Genomic DNA, 24,021 nt, shown 5'->3' on the forward strand with positions numbered 1-24,021 from the left:
TTATTGTGATTTGCTGATCTGAGTAAGGCTGTGAGTGTCTCCTCCCAAACCTTAAGTCACTAATCGATATGGTCCCAAACAGATGGCACTGCATCTCCTCTTCTTGCGTGGGGAAAAGCAGGGGTTGGTACCCAGAGGAGACCTTCCAATGGCAGAACTCACCAGAGAGTTGTGTGCGTACTCAACCCAGGGGAGATGGTCACTCCAGGTGGACAGGTTGTTTGCTGTTACACAACGTAGCGTCACCTCCAAGTCCTGGTTGACTGGTTCAGTTTGCCCATTCGTCTGGGGGTGGAAGGCAGACAACAGGTTGACCAATGCACCTAAGGCTCGACAGAAGGCCTTCCATACCTGCAAGACAAATTGGGGACCTTGATCGGAGACGATATCTGTGGGGATTCTGTGGAGGTGAAAGACGTAATGGACGAGAAGGTCTGCAGTTTCCTGAGCAGAAGGGGGTTTAGGGAGGGCTACAAAGTGCACCATCTTGGAGAACCAGTCTACCACAATGAGGACAGTGGTGTTTCCATGGGACGGGGGTAAACTGGTGACGAAGTCTAAGGCGAGGTGCAACCAGGGATGACCAGGGACAGGTAGAGGATGAAGTAATCCCGCAGGTGGCCGAACAGGGGCTTTTCCACGTGCACAGTCGGAACATGGCAAGACATAGGAATGGGTATCCGCCTCCATGGAAGGCCATCAAAAGTGTCTTTTCAGGAGAGCCAGAATGGGATCACTCCCGGAGTGGCCGGTAAACTGAGATGTGTGCCCCCACTGGAGTACTTGAGATCTGACGGTATCAGGCACATACAGGTGACCGTCGAGTCCATTGCATTGGGCTTCCTTTACTTTGGCTGCCACCATACAGGATGGTGGGAGGATAGTCCCTGGGCTGCAAGTGTCCTTCTTGGAGTCGTATTGGCGGGAGAACACGTCCGGCTTCCTGTTCTTGGACCCTGGACGGTATGTGAGGGAAAACTTGAACCGTCCAAAAAATAATGCCCAACAGGCCTGGTGGGAGTTCAAACATTTGGCGGTCTGAATATTAACCCAGGTTCTTATGATCAGTCCACACAACAAACGGGTGTTCCACCCCCTCCAGCCAGTGCCTCTATTCTTCCAATACTAGTTTGACTGCCAGTAGTTCCCGATTCCCCGTGTCGTAATTCTGTTCGGTGGAGGACAATTGGCAAGAAAAGAAGGCACAGGGTGAAGCTTTTCATCCGAACTTGATCGTTGGGACAGGACTACTCTTGTCCCGGAGTCAAAGGTGTCCACCTCAACAATGAATTGGCGGGAAGAGTCCGAATGGACCAGGATGGGAGCAGTCATGAAATGCCTCTTTAGGCCGCTGAATGCCAAGTCAGCTTTGGAGTCCCAACAAAAGGGTATGGTAGATGAGGTAAGTGGGGCCACCACTCGACCATAGTCCCTGATAAATCAGCAGTAGAAGTTCGCGAACCCCAGGAACTGCTGCAGTTGCTTGCGAGTCGTGGGCCTAGGCCACTCTTCCACTGCCTGGATCTTCTTGGGGTCTGCTTTCACTTGCCCACTCTCAATGATATAGCCCAGGAAGCTGACCAAAGGAATGTGGAATTCACATTTCTCCGCCTTCACAAATAACTGGTTTTCCCACAGTCTCTGGAGGACTAGACGGATGTGGTGAATGTGTTCCTGGGGGTTGCTGGAAAATATTAAGTTATCATTGAGGTAAACGAATACAAAGCGATTAATAAAGTCCCTCAGCACATCATTGATAAGGCCAAATGGCATGACCAAGTATTCGAAGAGGTGTATTAAAGGCCGTCTTCCACTTGTCCCCCTCCCTCATCCTGACTAGATGTAGTCATTACAAAGGTCCAACTTTGAGAAGATGGTGGCTCTGTGAAGTAGTTCAAATGCTGAATTAATGAGGGGTAGTGGGTACTTATTTTTAACTGTTAAGTTGTTTAGGCCTTGGTAATCAATACAAGGACAAAGCCACCCATCTTTCTTTTCTACAAAGAAGAAACCGGCTCCTACCGTGGAGGATGAAGGTCAAATAATCCTCGCCACAAGGGACTCGCTAATGTATTTCTCTATGGCCTCTCTCTCTGGTCGGGATAGGTTATAAAGACAACTGGTGGGTAGCAAGGTCCCGGGGAGAAGGTCGATGGCACAATCATATGGACAGTGTGGAGGCAAGGAAAGGGCCCGTTGTTTACTGAATACCTGTCCCAGGTCATGGTATTCTGTAGGGCCTCTGGACAAGTTGAGGGGTTCCAAGACAGGTGGCGTCACGGTAGTCTCCCTGGGAGATGGGGCCAACCACAGACAGTTGGCGTGGCAAAACGGGCTCCAGCTGGCTATCCTCCCAGTAGACCAGTCGATGTGGGGATTTTGGTGGTTCAGCCATGGGTATCCTAGGACTACAGGGACTTGAGGCGAATGGATGAGATTGAATCTTACCTCCTCCCGATGGTTTCCAGATAGAATCAAGGACAGGGGCGGTGTACAGTGGGTCACCTGAACCAGCAGTTTTCTGTCCAGTGCCCAGGCCTCCTGAGGGGTATTTAACGGCTCCCAAGGTATTCCGGCCTGGGAGGCTATGTCATCGTCCAGTAGGTTGCCCTCGCCACCAAAATCCACCAAGGCGGCTCGAGACAGGGTCTGTTGTTGATGATTCACGATAACTGTGCTCCCGCTTTCTTTCAGACTTGCGGCCTCTCTCTGCCTCCTTCTTCCGCTCCTTGGCTCATTCCTTGCACTCTTCCTCTGAGTGTCATTATCAATTAAAACATGGCATTCCAATACGACGTAGGTTCATTAACCTCGTCGCCAATTTGTTGTGCATGTGGCCTGGCTACAGAACAATGCTATTAATAAAGACGCTGGAGACGGGAGCTAAGCTTTGTGGTTCTTTACTGGCAGAAATCCGAACTTTGAACCTACCCGAACATACTCGCCTAATAATGCATGCTCAATATATGCCTAATAGCACATTCAATGATGTGTTACCAAAACATAAAGTAGTCCCTTATTATACTGTAGGTTATATGGTATAGTTACTAACTTACAAGACCAGTTTTGGGCCCAGTACGCAAGTACAATTTCGAAGAACACATGGCAGCACCTCTACTTCCTTAAGAGGTTTGCAAAGATTCAGCATGACATTTAAAACTTTCACAAACTTCTATAGATGGATTGTGGAGAGTATATTGACTGTCTGCATCACAGCCTGATATGATAACACAAATGCCCTTGAACAGAAAATTTGACAAAAAGTAATGGATATGGCCCTGTCCATCATAGGTAAAGTACTTCCTATCATTGAGCACATCTACACAGAGCATTGCCACCAGAAACAGCATGCATCATCAGTGACTTCCACCACCCAGCTAATCCTCTCTTCTCACTGCTGCCATCAGAAAGTAAGTACAGGAGCCTCATGTTTCACACCTCCAGGTTCAGGAACTGTTATTACCTCTCAAACATCAGGCTCCTGAACCAGAAGGAATAACTTCACCCAAGATCACTCACTCCAAAACTAAAATGTTCCCACAATATATGGACTAACTCTCAAAAACCCTTCATCTCATGTTCTCGATGTTTATTGCTTATTTAGAGTATTTATTACTTTTTCTTTTTGTATTTGCAGTTTCTTGTCTTTTGTGCATTGGTTGTCTGCCCCATTGGTGCAGTCGTTCATTGATTCTATTATGCTTTTTGGATTTATTGAATATGCCTGCAAGAAAATTAACCTCAGGGTTACTTTGATAATAAATTTACTTTGAACTTTGAGGATAACAGTGTTGCTCATATCTCCATTCTATAACCCTTCTGACTCCAGTAGAGATTTGCTTTCAGTGGAGAGCTTCAGGCCTATAAGAGGTTAACTGGATTTGCAAAATGGAGGGAAGCATTGGGCTTCTATCATGAATGCAACCACAAGCATAAAAATACTATACAATTAGCAGTTAGCTTAGATTACATTCACTGAACTAAACATTCTCAATTTTTATCACCTCAAAATTTGCCATTAAGCCCGATGTGTTTGAGAATTTAGATGCTGGTCCAGGACCAGATATTGGAGCACCGACATTGGACTTTGAAGTGGAGAGTTTGAAGCTCCGCCCATAAGTTGCAATTCCAACTAGCAGTTTTCTTCCCGAGACACCTTTATTTCTGAAATATTTCATAACAAATTCCTGCAATTCAAACAGTGGTTCAAGAAAGATTAAGCACATTTTGAAATCTCTTTTCAGAAAATTATTCAACATTAAAAAAGAATGTGGTTATATGATCAGTGGTCACTTTATTAAATACACCTATATACCTTATTAATGCAAACATCTAACTAGCCAATCATATGGCAGCAACTCAATGTATAAAAGCATGCAGACATGGTCAAGAGGTTCAGCTGTTGTTCAGATGAAACATCAGAACAGGGAAGAAACGTAATCTAACAACACACACAAAATGCTGGTGGAACACAGCAAGCCAGGCAGCATCTATAGGGAGAAGCGCTGTCGACGTTTCGGGCCAAGACCCATCATCAGGATTTCGTCGGGTCTCGGCCCGAAACGTCAACAGCACTTCTCCCTAATGATGCTGCCTGGCCTGTTGTGTTCCACCAGCATTTTGTGTGTGTTGTTCAAATTTCCAGCATCTGCAGATTTCCTCGTGTTTGCTCAAGAAACGTAATCTAAGTGACCTTGACTGTATAATGATTGTTGGTGCCAGACAGGATGGTCTGAGGATCTCAGAAACTGCTGATCTCCTGGGAGATTCATGCACCACAATCTCTAGAATTGATAAAGAATGGTGTGAAAACAAAACAAAAAAAAAAATCCAGTGAGCAGCTGTTCTGTGAGCAAAAACACCTTGTTAATGATAGAGGTCAGAGGAGACTGGCCAGCCTGCTTCAAGCAGTCAGGAAGGCAACAGTAGCTCAAATAACCAACACTGGTGTGCAGAAAGGCACTTCTGAATGCAGAACACTAAAGTGGATGGTTGGGCTACAGCAACAGAAGACAACACCGGGTTCTATTCCTGTACCTAATAAAATGGCTACTAACTATAGATTTGTCCTATACAACCATAATAGGGATTTGTAAACATACAATATTAAAATGCGCGAAATCACCCTCTTCATCTTTTCGGCGATGCAAAGGAGTGTTGTGTCCTGCAAAGGAGTTCCATGGGCCATTGAAATCAAATGTCATCACACTAATAAAATCCAGATGTCTGCAGAAATTAAAATGTAATCCATGTTATCCATAAATTATTATACAATGCTCCATATATTATCTAACAATAGTTATTCATTCAATTATTCTCCATTGTTGCTAAAAACAAGTTGATGTTGCTTTCAGAGAACGTAAGAAACCTACTTAATGCAGAAAATTAGAGTCCAAAATGAAAACAACTACTAAAATAACTCATTAGATTATACATCCAGAATCAAGTGCTCATGAACTTAATGCACTAAAGGAAGAATCTCTGGACATCATAAAATTGGGACCATTTGTAATACTGTCAATATAGGTGACACCCAAACAGGAAGAGGATGACAGGAAAATGGGCCAATAATGGAGCTAATTTTAAAGGAGATTTCAGAAGAGATATAACAGCAATGAGGTCAGGGAAATGTTTAGATTCCAAGACTTTGCTTCCTGGAGCAGAAGTAAATACATAAAAGGTTGGGATGCAGGAGAAGGTAAGCAGATTCACAACAGAAAAATAAAATGATAAATTAGAGCATCAATTACAGAGGATGGAGAAAATGGTTATCTGGCAATTAGAGACAACTTCAGCAGAGATAAAGATCAAATAATATAAAGAAAATAGGTTACTGGTGAATTCTGAAATTATAAAATCCACATGCAACTATTATAATGTAAATACTACAACCTGTTTGTCCACTTGTCTCTTGGCCATTCATCTCTTCCCACTGATCCCCTCCTGGCACTTACCCTTGCAAGCAGGACAAATGCTACTCTTGTCCCTACACCTCCTCCCTCACCACCATTCAAAGCTCCAAACAAACCTTCCAGGTAATTGATAATGCACCTGTGAGTCTATCTGTATCTGGTGCAGCCTCTTTTACATCAGTGACACCCAATACAAATTGGGGGACTGCTTCATCAAGCACCTTTGCTCTATCCACCACAAAAAGCAGCTTTTCCCAATGGCCACCCATTTCAATCCAAATTCCCATTCCAGCATGTCATCCATGGCCTTTCCTACCACCATGATGAGGTCACACTTGGGTTGGAGAAGCAACATCTCATACTCTGTCTGGGTAGCCTCCAACTCAATGGCATGAACATCAATTTATCTAACTTCCAATAATTTCTTCTTCCTTCTCTCATTTTCCATTCACTATTCTGGCTCCCCTCTTACCCCTTCTCTTCTCCTTATCTGCCCATCACCTCCCTCCAGTACCGCTCCACATTCCTTTCTCCCACGATCCACTGTCCTCTCCTATCAGATTACTATTTCTTCAGCCCCCTACCTTTTCCACCTATCCCCTCTCAGTGTCTTACTTCATCCCCCCTCCCCCATCCATCCATCCTCCTCACAATCTGACTTTACTTATCACCTGTTAGCTTGTACTCCTTTTCTCCCCACCTTATTCTAGCTTCTGCCCACTTCCTTTCCAGACCGTGAAGAGTCTCAGCCCAAAAAGTTGACTATTTTTTCCTCTCCATAGATGTTGCCTAATCTACTGAGTTCCTCCAGCATTTTATGTCTATTGTTCTGCATTTCCAGCATTTTCAGAATCGCTTGTATTTACTAGAAAATACTGCTTTATTTAGGTTCAGTGGTCTATCTAGGACTCTCACTCAGTATCCCCAGTGTATACTGTAGCACAGCCTAAATAACCAACTTATTCAAGAAACTCACCATTGATTTACAAGATTTTTGTTGTGTGCTGCCCTGAATTGAGCTATAATTAAGAGGGCAACTGGGCCCAATGTAAAAGCCAGATTTGGAGTGCAGATCAAAAACACAAATTCCTCAAATGCCCACTATGGGTGGTGAGGAATTGAAACGCAGATAATAAAGTAAATTATGAATTTAAAGCTACATAACTCTTTATCTGTTTTGCAACTCTCAACAAACAGTAACAGGGTGTCACTGAATCCTCCTTTGAAATGGTGTTGTAGGACTCAGTTTTATCAGATTTTTAAAAATATTAGCTTTATCTGTCGCAGGTACAGGGAAATGCATCGTTTGCATCAATGATCAACACAGTCCAAGTATGTGGTGGGGTCAGCCCACGTGTTGCCATATTTCCAGCATCAACATAGCATGCGCACAATTTACTAACCCTAACCCGTATGTCTTTGGCATGCAGGAGGAAACCAGGGCATCTGGAGGAAATCAAACTCCTTACACATAGTGTTGAGAATTGAACCCTAGTCACTGGCACTGTAAAGCATTAAACTAACCACAACACTACCACTAAACCAAATTATAATAGGGCAAGCAAACTGTCTGACCTGCTTTATTCCCCCGATGTATAGGATTCAACACAGACAGCCTTACACAGCATATTTGACCCTACAGCCCACAATGTTGTGCCGAGTGAATTTAGTTATGAAACACCCAACAGAACTAAACCCTTCTTCCCACATAATGACCATATCCTTCCACTTCCTGCACATTCATGTGTTTATCTAAGAGTTTCTTGAATGCCTCTATCGTATAGGCTTCAATCACCATCCTCAGGCAGCACATTCCAGACATCCAGCATTCTCTATTTTAAAGAAACTTGCTCTTTATATCGCCTAAGAGCTTAACTTAAATGCATACCTGATGGTATTAGACATTTCAACCCTGGGAAAAGTTTCTGGCTGCTTACTCTATTTATGCCTCTCATAATCTTATAAACCTCTACCAGATCTCCACTTAGCCTCTGCCACTCCAGAGAAAACAACCTAAATTTGTCCAACCTCTCCTTAAGGTAGCATTCTGGTAAACTTCTTCTGCACCCTCTTCAAAGGTTTATTTATTATCTATGCAACTCTGCAATTTTACAGGTAGCCATGAAACCAAGAAAGAAAGGCAGCATGAACATCAACCCCCAAGTTCCACCTGCCCACACAAAAAAGGAACAAAAATGGATTAGGCACATCAACCCCAAATACCCCTCCCTGCATCAAAAAAACAAACAAGATCAAATGAAAAACACAAAATATTAAAACTATAAAACTGAAAAAAAGTGTCTAGTCCAAAGTCCACATCCAAAAAGAAGAAAATACCTGGGCAACACTCTTTGGGTACAGCTGCAAGCTCTCCCCTTTGCCACACAGAGCAAACGATCAAAATGGAAGCAGCTGCCTTTCAAAGCTTCCATATCTTTCCTATCATGGGTCAACAAGAACTGAATTCAATACTCCGGATGTCTCCTGTCTAGAACTTACAAAGCTGCAACCTAATGTCTCAACTCTTGAATTCTGGCTGGTATTGGTCTGAATGAATATTAACACCATTTGAACATTGAAGAATTCGAAGTGTGCAACTGTTTGTCATACTAGGTATGACTTCTACACTTACTGCAAGCAACAAGACTGAAGCTATCAAGAAATAAGAAACCTTCCTGACAATTTATAAATTAGAATCAATAATTCAATGGCAGTGTGGTAGAATCCTCTGGAACAGTTGAAATAGTCTTGGTTTTTCTTTCATAATCAACACTTTTAAAAACTCATCTTGGATTTACCCCAGCATCGTTTCTTCATTCACTTTTCCTCAGCTATTTTTCAACTTTAGTGACACACACAAAATGCTGGAGGAATTCAGCAGGCCAGGCAGCATTTATGGAAAAAAAAAAGTACAATCAATGCTTCAAGCAGAGACCCTTCAGCAGGACTGGAGAAAAAAAAGATGAGTAGATTTAAAAGGGAGGGGAGAGGCACAAAAGGCAATAGGTGAAATCAGGAGGGGAAGGGATGAAGTAAAGAGCTGGGAAATTGATTGGCGAAAGAGATAGTGCTGGAGAAGGAGAAATCTAGCAGAAAACCATAGAAGAAAGAAGGGGGTGGGGAGAGGAGCACCAGAGGGAGGCAATGGGCAGGAAGGGGGATAAGGTGAGGAAGGGAAAAGGGGAATGGTGAAGTTGGGGGGGGGGGGAAGAAGGGTGTTACCAGAAGTTCAAGAAAATCAATGCTTATGCCTTCAGGTTGGAGACTATCCAGACGGAATAGAAGCTGTTGGTCCTCCAACCTGAATGTGGCCTCATTGTGACAGTAGAGGAGGCCACGTATAGACAGATTGGAAAGGAAAGTGGAATTAAAATGGGTGGCCACTGGGAGATTCCGCTTCTTCTAATTAAAATCTCCCGGTGGCCACCCATTTTAATTCCACTTCCCATTCCCTTTGGAGGAACAACTGTTTATATTCCATCTGGGTATCCTCCAACCTGGCATGAACATCAATTTCTCAAACTTCTGGTAACGCCCCCTTCTCTTTCACCATTTCTCCATTCCCTTTTCCCTCTCTCACCTTATCTCCTTGCTTGCCCATCACCTGGTGCTCTTCCCCCCTTTTCTTTCTTCTTGTGTTTCTCTCTCTCTTCCCCCCACCTTTTAAATCTACTCATCTTTCTTTTCCCAGTCATGCGGGAGGGTCTTGGCCCAAAACGTCAACTGTACTTTTTTCCATAGATGCTGCCTGACTTGCTGAGTTCCTCCAGCATTTTGTGTGTGTTACTTGGCTTCCAGCATCTGCAAATTTTATCATCTTGTTTGTGATTCAACTTTTATGAAGGGTTTTTATGTTTATCTTATTTTCTTTGCGCTCAGTACTTAAACCTCAGTTAAAAGGATCAAAATTTTGTCCAACTACAATTGGCAATACACCACCTCTGGAGACCAAAATAGCAAGATAAAATGTCAGCAGTAAACAATTATAGGAAACAGCAGCTACTCTGCAAGCTCTGGCACAAAATCAATATGCATTTAAAAAGATGCTTACTTTGCAATTACAGGTACTTCATAACTATTATCAATGTATTGTTTACCAGCAGCCACTGCAGCTGAAAGCAGCAATGTAGGTTTTCTTGTTTCTTCTGCCTCAATTCTAAAAGCAGCTTTCAGTTCCTAGGAGTAAGCAAAATCATTAGAATAATTGCGAAGTTGTGTTCCAAAGGGAGGATTATGGAGATTTGTAGGATTGATAATTTTGGTTACAGTGTTTTAACTACATATCAAATCCATGTTTCTTCCAAAGAAATGTAAATGCAAAAATTGTTTATTTTAATCCAACCAGCCTACCCAAAGTCAAAATGGCTGAGAATGCATGGCACATTTCTGACAACCATGTTTTAATGAGAGCCATTTCAGGTAAGAAGTACCACCATTCCTCACAGATGGAGGTGCGGCTAACAGTCTTACGATGCAATCTGATACACCATTTGCTCTGAAATCTAATTGTTTCTCCAATATACATCATTGGATGCTCAGAAATCTCCTCCAATTAAGCATTAGGAAGACCAAAGCTGTTATCTTCAGTCCACCTCGTAACTTTATATTCCACAGCCAAAGTTATAAAGATATAGAAACAAGATGTAGAAAAAAGTCTTTTGGCTCATTATGCCCATGATGAACGTTAAGTACCCATGTGAAATAATCCCACCTAACTCTTCTGAGTCAACTCATTTTTGCTGGGGTCCTCATCCATGCTGTTGTTACCTGTGAATTGAATACTGCAATGCACTTTTAGCTGGCCTCTCTCAATCCATCATTACTAGAGACATTCTTAATCTACATCAAGTTTCATTTACCTTTACTCTAAACTTGCTGACTCACACTGACATCCAATAAAGTGACCTTAAAATTCTCATATATTTTAAGATTTCTGCATGGCCTCATCAACCACCACCCAACACCACCACTACAGCCCCTCCCCACTACCATCTATAACATTTACCAGTCCAATGCACAAACATCAGAGCTCCTCCAGATCTGCGCTTTATACCATGAACATATTTAATGATGACTCAGCCATCAGTAACCACGCCCCTAACTCTGAAATTTCCTCCCCAACCTTTTAGGCAATTTCTTTCTCCTTTCTCCAATAAGCTGGGCCTTAAAACCTACCTCTTTGACCAAACTTTTGACCTTCTGATCTAATATTCTGTCATGTTGATCAGTGTCTAATTTTGTTCAGTGGTTTGAAGTCCTTTGAAGCCCTTTGATACATTTGGGTACTGTGGAGGCACTATAAAATATAGGCTGCTGTTCCTGTGTTAGAAAATTGTTACCAAAACAACCACATGACATTTCTTATCTTATAAAACAAATCAACCTTTATTTACCCAAACAAAAATGTTCTTAGAATTTTCCGTTTGAATATTTTTGGCTGAAAATAAATGTAAACAAGGAAGAAGTTGATTTGAGAGAATGCCACATGACTCAATAATTTCATAACATTGTACATCAGAGATATAAAATTAAATGTGGTCTTTCTCACTTCAACCAATCTTGAGTAGAGTTCTTTGTTTTCTGGTGGGTTTCCTGGAGCACCAGGGTACTGCCAGGCCAGTTCTAAGCCATCAAAGTGGTGATGCCTCAGGAAGTTAACCACAGAATTGATGAATGTTCTTCTAGTTGCTTTAGTAGACACCATTCTGGTAAAGCTAGAACAGTAAGGAAATTCAAAATGTGGTTGTGTGTTTTTTCAATCTGTTTTTCACTTAAATGTAAATGGATATGCAGTGATAAATGGCCATATTTTAAATTTCAAAGGAATTGAAATCAATTTAAGGAAAACTTAATTTACATTCCATATTTAGACAATAGACAATAGAAAATAGGTGCAGAAGTAGATCATTCAGCCCTTTGAGCCTGCACCGCCATTTTGAGATCATGGCTGATCATCTACTATCAATTTTCATTTCCTGCCTTGTCCCCATATCCCTTGATTCCCCTATCCATAAGATACCTATCTAGCTCCTTCTTGAAAGCATCCAGAGAATTGGCCTCCACTACCTTCCGAGGCAGTGCATTCCAGACCCCCACACCTCTCTGGGAGAAGAAGTTTTTCCTTAAATCTGTCCTAAATGACCTACCCCTTATAGGGCTTACTGGACTCTTCCAGCATCTGGAACATATTTCCTGCCTCTATCTTGTGCAATCCCTTAATAATCTTATATGTTGCAGTCAGATCCCCTCTCAATCTCCTTAATTCCAGCGTGTACAAGTCCAGTCTCTCTAACCTCTCTGCGTAAGACAGTCCTGACATCCCAGGAATTAACCTTGTGAATCTACGCTGCACTTCCTCTACAGCCAGGGTGTCCTTCCTTAACCCTGGAGACCAAAACTGTACACAATACTCCAGGTGTGGTCTCACCAGGGCCCTGTACAAATGCAAGAGAATTTCCTTGCTCTTGTACTCAATTCCCTTTGTAATAAAGGCCAACATTCCATTAGCCTTCTTCACTGCCTGCTGCACTTGCTCATTCACCTTCAGTGACTGATGAACAAGGACCCCTAGATCTCTTTGTATTTCTCCCTTACCTAACTTTACACCATTCAGATAATTTAGTCTCAGATTTGTAAAGCTCTAGTTGGCCTTTCCTTCGGGAAATGACTGTATTCAGTAGCCACTATTAAAATCATGCTTCCTCACCAATACACCGACCAATGGATGGAAAAGGGTCTGTTGGCTAGCATTAATCAGTTGATCTTAAACTTTTCTAAATGCAGGGATCACATCCTAGACAATGATCCCTTCAAGGTGTGTGTGTCTGCGCGAACACACATCTTTTGCTGCTAGTGCACAAAGCAATTTAAACTGCCTCCAAAAGGTTGTCATCACCTACCTCATTGGCATATTAAGTATATTTCAGCATCATATATGATCACATTTCCTTTTCTGGTTTTTGATGCGGAAGGTATTGACAACATGGAGTTTGATAATTTGTCTGCAGATTTTAGAACTGGCTTACTTATATGGTTTTACTGAAGAAATTATTCAGTGCACACATATTGTCACCGAGCAAAAAATTACACAAGATTTTTGTGCACACTGGTCTTTACAAATTAGAGGGAACATCAGTCAGATTCAATAAAATTAAGCAGGAACTGGAAAAGGTAGATTGAGTGCAGCTGTTTGAGGGTAAATCTGCATCAATAGATTTAGTTGTCACATGTAACATATATTAAAACATATAGTAAAATGTGTTCAAATCAACAACAGCCTGCAAGTGTTGCCATGCTTCTGGCAACAATATAAAATGCCCACAACTCACTAACTGTAACTGTATACTTCTGGAATATGGGAGGAAACCAGAGCACTCAGAGGAAACTCAACATATAAGAAGAAAATTATACTTTATGTTAACCTCTGAGTAATCTTAAAATAATGAACAGTTGTCATAAATGAAAGAAATACTTCATGTAGTACAGGCCTGGCAGTGAAAACAAAATATAATAATTTCAGACATTACTTGTATTAAGTGGGCTATAGGGGGGGTTTCTAAGGTGAGAGGTGGTGCAAACTAACCTCTCAAAGGTGGAAGAGAGTCCAATTAAAATGATCAGTACATATAAAAATACAGGTGATGGACGTTATAAAGTAAACAGTTGAATTTATTTTTTATACATAGTAGATCCAAGGAATTGGGAAAGAACTTTTATTTCTTTGGATGAATTATACCACTTGTATTATAAATGCCTTTACCTTCCTAGTTAGTTGTATCACCACTTTCTGGGAGCTCTGCCTTGCATCCAAAGATTCTTCTGAAGGTCCTTTCAATTACTCCATAATATCCTCTGGCATTTGATCTAACAAAATACATCACCTCACAATTGTCTGCATTAAACTCTTGCTGTAATTTCTCTCACCAAATTATGAACTGATTTATACCCTGTTGCATCCTTTGATAACCTTCCTTGCTATCCACAACTTCACCAATTTTTGTGTCACCTTGCATAGTGTACTATTCAGACAACCTAGATTTGGTAAATTGGTAAAATTGAATTATGTCAATTATATTTATCGATTAATTAAAACAAAGGATAAATGCAAAATGAAATGAAGATGAAATCTTGCTGGACAGCAAAAGAAGAAAGTGATCAAAGGTCGACAGCATTTCTCCCTATAGATGCTGCCTGGCCTGCTGTGTTCCACCAGCATTTTGTTTGTGTTGTTGTTTGAATTTCCAGCATCTGCAGATTTCTTTGTGAGTGATCAAAGGTATCCTGTTATTGAGAAGATGGAAATGGAAAGATGTCAGAAGTGACCCTGGATATCATTTACCAAGTTTATTTGAAAGGAAAGATATAGGTCAGGGGTCGGCAACGTTTACCACTGAAAGAGCCAATATGGACCCATTTCCCACAGAAAGGAAAACACTGGGAACCACAAAACCTGTTTGACATTTAAAATGAAATAACACTGCATACAACGGTTTTTTTTTTGCCTTTATGCTATGTATAAACAAACTATAATGTGTTGCATTTATGAAATTGATGAACTCCTGCAGAGAAAAGAAAATTACATTTCTGTATGCAACAAAAACATTTTGAACTCTGAAAAAATGACGTTGGGTTGAAGGTTACTCCATAGTTAGCCTACCTTGGATCGAAGAATTAAAAGAAAGCGCGCACTGGCGGGTGTCAGGCATTGGCAGTGGTGATGTATATTAATAGCGACAAAAAACACATTGTAGCGGTGTGCTACACGCAGCGCTAAAATAATGACACTGCAGTCAAAGGTAACTTTATTCAAACTAAACAGCCTTGCTTTAAAGCCTCCCTCAACCCGTCCCCGTGGGCGCGGTGCTCCAGAAGACACGTACTCACAAACCCCCGTAGGCTATCTCCCTTAGCCGGAATGGTGGCTAATTGTGAGCCGGTTCGGATGTGCCAGGAAATGGGGTCTCCACAACGTTTTTAGATTGTGCAAGATCACCATAATCTTCAAATTTTGAATTACATTTCAAAAACTAACAAACCACGGGGAGCCGCAGCACAGAGATGAAAGAGTCGCATGCGGCTCCGGAGCCGCGGGTTGCCGACTCCTGATATAGGTAGTGAAAAAGGTGAATGTGTTCCAATAAACTAAAATGGAAGTTACATTCACTGAAGATGAGAAGTCATTCAGTACAGAGGCCATAACCAGTTAAGGTTATAAAGAACTGTGGCAATTGGGATTGAAGATTTTAAATAAGGGACCAGTGGCATGGAACAAGGGAACAAATGCAAACAAGGAGAAGTAACTGAAATGACAGGAGTCACTGTGATAGTCCCGGCAGGTCAATGGATGATAATAACCGGAGTCACTATCGCTGTGATGGTCCTGGCTAATGGATGATACTACCTGTATTCCAAATGTTGGCGCCAGATTTAGAATATCGGTATAAGTGGATTCCAGTCACATCACATTTTGGTGCAATTAAACTGCTGCCCCAATTAGCCTAACTTTCATGGAAATAGCTAAAAAGGTATAAAAAACAAATTATCATTTAACTGAGTAACTAATTATGTACTTAAATGAAATACAGAACAAATTAGAACACTACAGTACTATAAAACTGTGTATCAGTTCCTAATAGTTATTGACAGAGGAATTCTCCAGCGTACACTAACACATTCATTTCATTAAGTGTAGATAAACCAAAATCACCACAGATACCTAATGTAGATAATCAATTGTTTTCATACAATGCTATCAATGACTGTATTCTCCAAATCCTCATTTTCATTGTACCTTTTGAGATGATAGTTGATACCTTTTAATTCTTCATAGGGCCTAACCTGAAGTAGTGAAGTAGTTTAATTTTCATTCCCAGCCATTTTGGGCATCACAAAGTCTGAATGCTTGAAACAGTTCTAAATTGCTTTACTGCTTATTCCTCACCGATCATTAGTGACAAAAATCACTGCTTTTAGAACACAAGCATATGCAATTGACAATATTCAAAAGCTGTATACTCTAAGCACAGTGTAGTGTCTAATGGTCACACAAGTGCACATACCTGACACTCGTTAAAAAATGTTGCCCCAATTAAGTGACGCAGTGTCCCAAATAAGTGAAGGGAATCTCAGCTACTTTCTCAATTAAATTTTGTTCTTTAATAGTTGTCACAATTAACTGGAATTCACCTTATTTTCATCCATTAGCCGGGTTTCCAATAAAGTTATGATTATTTCTGTAAAATCTAAAACATATAGGAGAGTAATGCCATATTTAAGTATCCTGATGTTGGCTGAATCAAAGGTTGCAATGAATCAACATATAGGAGGGAGACTGAAAATCTGGCTGAGTGGTACACACCAACAACGTCTCACTCAATGTCAGCAAGACCAAGGCGCTAATTATTACATTTAGAAGGAAGAACCTGGAGGTCCATGAGCCAGTCCTTATCGGAGGATCAGAGATGAAGAGGGGCAACTAACTTAAATTCCTCGGTGTTACCATTTCAGAAGATCTAAATTGGGCTCTGCAGGAAAGAGCAATTACAAAGAAAACACAACAGTGCCTCTACTTCCTCAGAAGTTTGCAAAGTTTTGGCATGACATCTAATATTTTGACAAACTTCTATAGATGTGCGGTGGCGGGTACGTATATTGACTGGCTGCATCACAGCATGATAACACCAATGCCCTTGAACAGAAAACACTATAAAAAGTAGTAAATACAGCCCCGTTTGTCAGGAGTAAACCCTTCCCAACCAGAGAGCACAACTACAGAGAATATTGATGCAGAAGGCAGCATCCATCATCAAAGACCCCCACCCACCTGGGCCAAGTTTTCTTCTTACTGTTGCCACAGGATCACACAGCCAAGTTCAGAAAGTTATTACACCTCAAACATCAGGCTCTTGAATCAAATAACTTCATTTGCCCCATTCTAAATTGGTGCCATGACCTATAGATTCACATGTTCTCAATATTTATGGTGAATTAATTAATTAATCAATTATATTTTTCTTTCTTTTGTATTTGCATATATGTACTTTGATAATAACTTTACTTTGAAATTTGAATTAGACCATTTGTCCATGACTCTGCTCTACCATTCAATTATGGCTGTTTCTTTTCATCTCATTCTCATGCCTTCTCCTTGTAATCCTTGTCCCTCACCAGCTAACTATCAATCCTACCCTTAAATACCCCCAAAATCTTGACTTATCAATATTCATACAAAGCTCACAGATGGCAAGAGCTTTGTTCATAAGAAACACTCTAGGAGGAGGTGTGAAAAGGAAACACAGTACATGATGCATAAGCTAAATTGATTTAGCTGCATGGAAAGATTGGATTGGATGGAATGGAAACTTTCAGAATCATTCCAGCTAATCAACAAGCTGTTAAGGTGTTCAAATCCTGCAATTTTTTCCTTTTCGGGTACTTTTGTAAATGAAGCTTCTCATGACTCCTTCCGCTCCTCATTAATTTAAGGATTAATGTATTCATTTGAAGGAAATGGAGGAAAGTTGACCAATTTAGTTGGCTGGATTGGGGAGCATGCCTTATGAGAACAGGATGAGTGACCTCAGCCTTTTCTCCTTGGAGTGACGGAGGATGAGAGGTGACCTGAGAGATGTGTAAAAGATGATGAGAGGCATTGATCGTGTGGATAGTTAGAGGATTTTTCCCAGGGCTGAAATGGCTAACAGGAGAGGGCACGGTTTTAAGGTGCTTGGAAGTAGGTACAGAGGAGATGTCAGGGGTAAGTGTGTTTTCTTGGGTTCGTCCACCGCCTTGCTTGTGTAACAGAACAAATTGTCCATAATGAACCCAGTGGATATGGATTTTGTACAACAGGCCCTCGCCAGTCGGGGCTACCTACTGGGTGCCCATGACCAACTACTTAGGGAGGTCACGGAAAACCTTTGGACGCTGTCCATGAATGTATGGAAGGTCAGTGAGCAGGCGGACCGAGTTTCAGCTTCCCTTCCTCTGTCCCCTCCAAGAATCCCGACTACCAAACGGTACTGCTTGGGATGGCATCGCTCCTGGGATCAGCAACACAGTCCCCTCGAAAGCCATACATCCCCGAGCCTGAACCCTATGCTGGGGACCTAGGGAGGTGCCAGGCCTTCCTGTTACAATGGTCTCTGGTCTTTGAGCTACAGCCACTTACCTACACTTCAGATAAATCCAAGATTGCGTACATCTTGGGGCTCTTACGAGGGGATGCCTAACTGACCAGAGATTTGTTCCTCTTTCCCCTCCTTTGTTGCTGAAATGAGGAAGGTCTTCAAACAACCCATTCGCAGTAAGGATGCTGCTAAATGTTTGCTGACTTTTTGTCAGGGTTCGCGAAGTGTAGCAAGGAATTCCATCGAGTTCCGAACCTTAGCCGCAGACTCAAGGTGGAATGATGAGGCCCTACGGAAGGTGTTTCGACAGGGCCTCTCGGACAAGATAAAGGACAAACTGGCAGCGAGGGACAACATGGACTGTCTGGACTCTTTGATCTCGCTAGCCACTAGATTAGATAATTGACTTCAAGGGCAGCTGAGAGAAAGAACCAGTCACCCCGCTCCTCGGGGAAGCCCACAGTCCACCTCATCAGTCCCAGCCAGCCTACCTTCCCTAGCCACTCCAAGTGTAGCTCCTGCTCCGAATGTCCCCACCACCCTGGGGGAGGAACCGATGCAGCTGGGGTGGAACTGGTTCTCTCCGGCCGATCAACTTCGAAGGTGGAGAGCTGGGGATTATTTCTATTGTGGCCAGCCAAGACATTTCTGGATACCTGCCCTAGCAGCCAAAAGGGAGGGCACCAGTGAGAAAAAGGAGGGCACCTGGTGAGCCGGACAATACTATCTTCAGCCTCCCAGACCCGGATGCAGATCCCGGCTACCATAAGTTACCAACGACAGTCTCCGTCCCTATCCGCTCTGGTGGATTCCAGTGCCGAGGGCAACCTGCTGGATGAAGACATAGCCTCCCAGGCTGGAATACCTCGCAAGCCACTAACTACCCCCCTGGAGGCCCAGGCCCTGGACGGAAAGCTGCTGGCTCGGGTGACCCACTGTACACCACCCCAACCTTGCTCCTATCTGCCAACCATCGGGAGGAGGTATGATTCAGTCTCAATTCGTTCACCTCAAGCCCTGGTAGTTCTAGGGTATCCATGGCTGACCTAACACAATCCTCACATCGTCTGGTCTACCGGGAGGATAGCCAAATGGAGCCAGTCTTGCCACGCCAACTGTCTGCGGTCAGCCCCATCTCCCAAGGAAACTACAACAAATCCGCCTGCCCCGGAACCCCTCAATTCATCCCGAGACTCCACAAAGTACCATGACCTAGGACCGGTATTCAGTAAACAGCGGGCCCTTTCCTTGCCTCCACACCATCCATATGATAGTGCCATCGACCTTCTCCCCAGGGCCTCGCTACCCACCAGTCCCTTTTTAACCTATCCTGACCAGAGAGGGAGGCCATGGAGAAGTACATCAGCGAGTCTCTCACGGCGGGCATCATCAGATCCCGACCAGAGAGAGAGGCCATGGAGAAGTACATCAGCGAGACTCTCATGGCGGGCATCATCAGACCTTCATTTTCCACGGTAGGCGCCGGTTTCTTCTTTGTAGAAAAGAAGGATGGGTCACTTCAGCCTTGTATTGATTACAGAGGCCTAAACAGTGTAATAGTTAAGAATAAATACCATTTACCCCTCATTAGTTCGGCTTTTGAACCACTGCATGGAACCACCATTTTCTCAAAGCTGGACCTTCGGAACACATACGATCTAGTCAGGATGAGGGAGGGGGATGAGTGGAAGACGGCCTTTAAAACACCTTTGGGCCACTTCAAATATTTGGTCATGCCATTTGGCCTCACCAGTGCTCTGCCATTTTTCAAGCTCTCATTAATGAGGTACTGAGGAACTTTATTAATTGGTTCATATTCGTTTACCTCAATGATATCCTGATATTTTCTAGCACCCCCCCCCCCCAAGAACACGTTCACCATTTCCATCAAGTCCTCCAGAGACTGTGGGAAAACCAGTTATTTGTGAAGGCAGAGAAATGTGAGTTCCGCATTCTTTCAGTCAGCTTTCTGGGTTATATCATCAAGAGCGGGCAGGTGAGAGCAGACCCCGAGAAGATCCGGGCAGTGGAAGAATAGCCTAGGCCCACGACCCACAAATAACTTTAACAATTCCTGGGGTTTGCAAATTTCTACCGCCGATTTATCAGAGACCACAGTTGAGTGGCAGCCCCCTTACCCGGCTTACCTCATCTACTACCCCCTTCTGTTGGAACTCTGAAGCTGACTTGGCGTTCATCGACTTGAAGAGATGTTTCACCACCGCTCCCAACCTGGTCCATCTGGACCCAGCCCATCAATTTATTGTCGAGGTGGATGCCTCTGACTCCGGGATAGGTGCAGTCCTGTCCCAACAATCAAGTTCGGGCAAAAAACTTCAGCCCTGTGCCTTCTATCCTCGCCGACTGTCCCCTGCCAAGCAGAATTATAACGTGGGGGATCAGGAACTCCTGGCTGTCAAACGAGCATTGGAAGAATGGAGGCACTGGCTGGAGGGGGTAAAACAACCTTTTGTGGTATGGACTGATCATAAAAACCAAGGGTATATTCAGACCACCAAACATTTGAATTCCTGCCAAGCCCGTTGGGCGTTATTTTTTGGACAGTTCAAGTTTTCCCTCACATACTGTCCGGAGTCCAAGAACAGGAAGCCAGACGTGTTCTCCCGCCAATAAGACTCCAAGAAGGACACTTCCAGCCCAGGGATTATCCTCCCACCATCCTGCGTGGTTGCCACCCTCACTTAGGAGATTGAGTCCAAGGTAAAAGATGCCCAACGGGATGACTCTGACCCCGGCAATAGACCCGGCGAACGCCTGTATGTGCCCGTTTCCATCAGGTCTCAGGTTCTACAATGGGAGCACATGTCTCGGTTTGCCTGCCAACCCAGGAGTGATCGGACTCTAGCGTTCCTGAAAAGACACTTTTGGTGGCCGTCCATGGAGGCGGATACCCCTTCCTATGTCTCAGCATGTTCCATCTGTGCCCGGGGAAAAACCTCTCATCGGCCACCGGTCTACCCTCTTCACATGGGAACACCACCGTACTCACTTTGGTAGACTGGTTCTCCAAGGCGGTGCACTTTGTAGGCCCCCTTAAACTCCCTTCCTCTCATGAAACCGCAGATCTTCTCGTTCGCCACATCTTCCTCCTCCATGGAATCCCTGCAAACATCGTCTCTGATTGTGATGCCCAGTTCATCTCACAGGTATGTAAGGCCTTCTGTCAAGCCTCAGGTGCATCGGTCAAGCCTGTCATCCGGCTTCCACCCCCAGATGAACGGGCAGACAGAATGGATCAATCAAGACCTGGTAGATTGGTAAGGGTACAGTTCAGAAGAGCGTTCCTAGCTCCTCCGCTCTTTCATCCTAGACCCTTCCCTCATCCAGGATTTTCATCAGGACCTTCCAGACAGCCTTGAGGATTGCCAAGAGGCTCCTGTTGAGGGAGGGTACTGTCATGGCCCCTTCTGGCAATCCCTCACCCGTCTATTTACCTCAGGAATTGGGCCTCAATCCCCTCGTTTAGTTTCCAGTTGTTCTCAGGTTCCACTAACTACACACACCTGCTTTCCATCAGCAAATGCAGGATAAAAGCCCTGTGATCACAACAAGGAGCTGCCAGTTCAATACTTGACTTTGGTGTGAGTAACCTTGTTTCATGGTTCTTAGGACTGCCAGTTTTAAGTCTAGCATTGCTCCTAGATATTGATTATGTCAAGCATGCCTTCTGACTCTGCCTCTGTGCCCATGATCTGCATGGGTTTGTCCACTGTCTCACTTGTGTAACAGGAGGTCCATGAAAATGACTCTAAGATTGAAAGGCTTATCATATGAAGAGCATTTGATGGCTCTGGGCCTGCACTCATTGGAATTCAGAATGACTTGTGACTTCATTGAAACTTTTCGAATCCTGAAAGGCCTTGATAGATTGGATGTGGAGAGGATGTTTCTGATGGTGGGGGAGTCTAAGACCCGAGGGTATAGCCTCTGAATAGAGGGATGTCCTTTTAGAACCAAGGTGAGGGGGGATTTCTTTAGCCAGAGAGTGGTGAATCCATGGAAGTTGCTGTCACAGGTGGCTGTGATGGCCAAGTCATTGGGTATACTGTATTTAAGGCAGAGATTGACAGATTATTGATTAGTCAGGGCATGAAGGAATATGGGAGGATGACAGGAGATTGAGGCTGAGAGGGAAAATGCATCAGCCATGATGAAATGACACAGAATCAATGAGCCAAATGGCCTAATTCTGCTCCTATATCTTATGGAATACTGTGGACAGATGATAGGCAATTGACATTTGTTGCACTTACAAATTTTACAAGTTACTAGACCACAGAGTCTGTTGTGACACCCTTTGAAAAAAGGGTAGTACAGTCTGATGTGACCAGAATGAACATTACATTTTCCTGAATGCTATTGGTATCGCTTTGGTTTGGAAATTAAAGAAGAAAACCTCTGTTTATTAAAGAAAAATGATGTGCAGAAAGGCAAATATAGCTCCTCCTTGTTTAATGAAGGATACTTTAGATGGCATCATTTCTGGTTGATTTGCCAAGGCACAAGTGTGTGCCTCTCATTGTCATTCTGGAGACGTGCAGTCCTTTCATCTGCCGTTCTTCATCTCTTCTACTGTTTATTGTCTCTGGTCTTGGAGACTCTCTCCTCCTCCTATGCCAGGTGTTGTCATTCTGGAGATGTGCATGACTCTCCTCCTCTGTCTCTTCTTCTCTCATCTTTTTTGTCCTGACTCTTTGATCCTGAAGTTGTGCGGCCCTAGACTCATCCGATTCTTGTTCTCTCCTCCTTGCCACTTCCCGACGACGTATGGTGTCATTTCTTGACCATAATGTCCCCCTTCTCTTTCCACGTAGCATAATTAGGCTGACCATATTTTTTTTACCCTAATGCTGGATAGAAGATATGAAACAGTAACACCAAAGCCTCCAGGATGCTGATTATTCTTGATGATGTGGTTGGTGCTCTCCTAAATGGACGTGATATAGTCACCGCAGTCCTTTGACTGCAGCAAGGGATTTGATGGATGTGTCAAAGTACATTATTACAATAAGATTTAACTATCTCTTATTGATGGGTGGCAGTTAGATCTGCCCCAATCCTGCACAGGCTGATGGTGATTAGCAGAATGTGATCGCTCGAAATAGAGTTGCTCTGCCCTTTTGCTCCGGTTGGTGTCACTGCTGTGAGCATCGTGAGTCATTTCTGAGGCTGGCCATTGCATATGCGTTGTGGTGTCGCGTCACTGTTTCCATCATGGCTGACATTGGCTCTTGGGTGAAAGCGAGGCTGTTGATTTTGGCGAGTGAGCAATTTTATACAAATATATAACCTTGAACTTTGCCTGCATTCTGTAAGTTAGTGCATTTTAGGTTGATTTAGCCAAAAATAGTGCCGCCGTAATGCACCATTGCACTAATTGGAGGTCACAAACAAACAGAGCATGAGAGTTTTAGTAGTATATAGATATTCTTATCATAGGTTCTTACCTCACTGAACCAAAATTCCAACCTCCAATAGCCAGAAGAGTCTTCAAATTTTTATTCCTTTAGGAAATAAAGCAAATTCATATTTTTAAAAAAATAATGAATGCAAGTAAACTTTCAGAATGCTTTCAACAAATATTGGTCTCAATAGTCTAAAGGAAATCTATACAGAGATTTTTATGAAATAACCTCAAGAGAGTTGTATCTAGTTAAATTATCTTGGGAAATGCCTGCAAATAAAACCTTCTGATTTAAGGAAATCTTTTAAAAATTATCGTATGAGGCTGAAAAGGTTACCATTCATTGTATTTCCTAACTGTTCTTAAGAAGGTAGCAGAGTGCCTTTTTCCTTAATCCAAGAGTTCTAACATCTAACCCCAGCAACAATTAGGAATGGTAATATAGTTTCACATTAGGATACTGTACAACTTGGATGAACATTCACATTTGATGGCATCCATACACTCCAGCTAAGTTGTATTTCTAGATATCGGCAGTTGGATGCTCAGAAAATTA

The 24,021-nt window shown here is 43.0% G+C and overlaps 1 protein-coding gene across 1 annotated transcript in view; it reads right to left on the reverse strand.

The window, feature by feature from the left end:
- Positions 1-1,440: 1,440 nt before the first annotated feature.
- LOC132380879 (acidic mammalian chitinase-like) overlaps positions 1,441-24,021 on the reverse strand; it is a 55,438-nt gene continuing 32,857 nt past the window's right edge. The window contains exons 6-12 of the mRNA XM_059949797.1: positions 23,509-23,565; positions 11,461-11,626; positions 9,964-10,088; positions 5,103-5,226; positions 4,080-4,187; positions 2,449-2,754; positions 1,441-1,674 (exon numbers count right to left, since the gene is read on the reverse strand). Of these exons, the coding sequence (XP_059805780.1) occupies positions 1,441-1,674; positions 2,449-2,754; positions 4,080-4,187; positions 5,103-5,226; positions 9,964-10,088; positions 11,461-11,626; positions 23,509-23,565 (1,120 nt within the window). The remainder of the gene's footprint in view (positions 1,675-2,448; positions 2,755-4,079; positions 4,188-5,102; positions 5,227-9,963; positions 10,089-11,460; positions 11,627-23,508; positions 23,566-24,021) is intronic.

This window comes from Hypanus sabinus, chromosome 25 (genome assembly GCF_030144855.1).
Source record: "Hypanus sabinus isolate sHypSab1 chromosome 25, sHypSab1.hap1, whole genome shotgun sequence".
Lineage (NCBI taxonomy): Eukaryota > Metazoa > Chordata > Chondrichthyes > Myliobatiformes > Dasyatidae > Hypanus > Hypanus sabinus.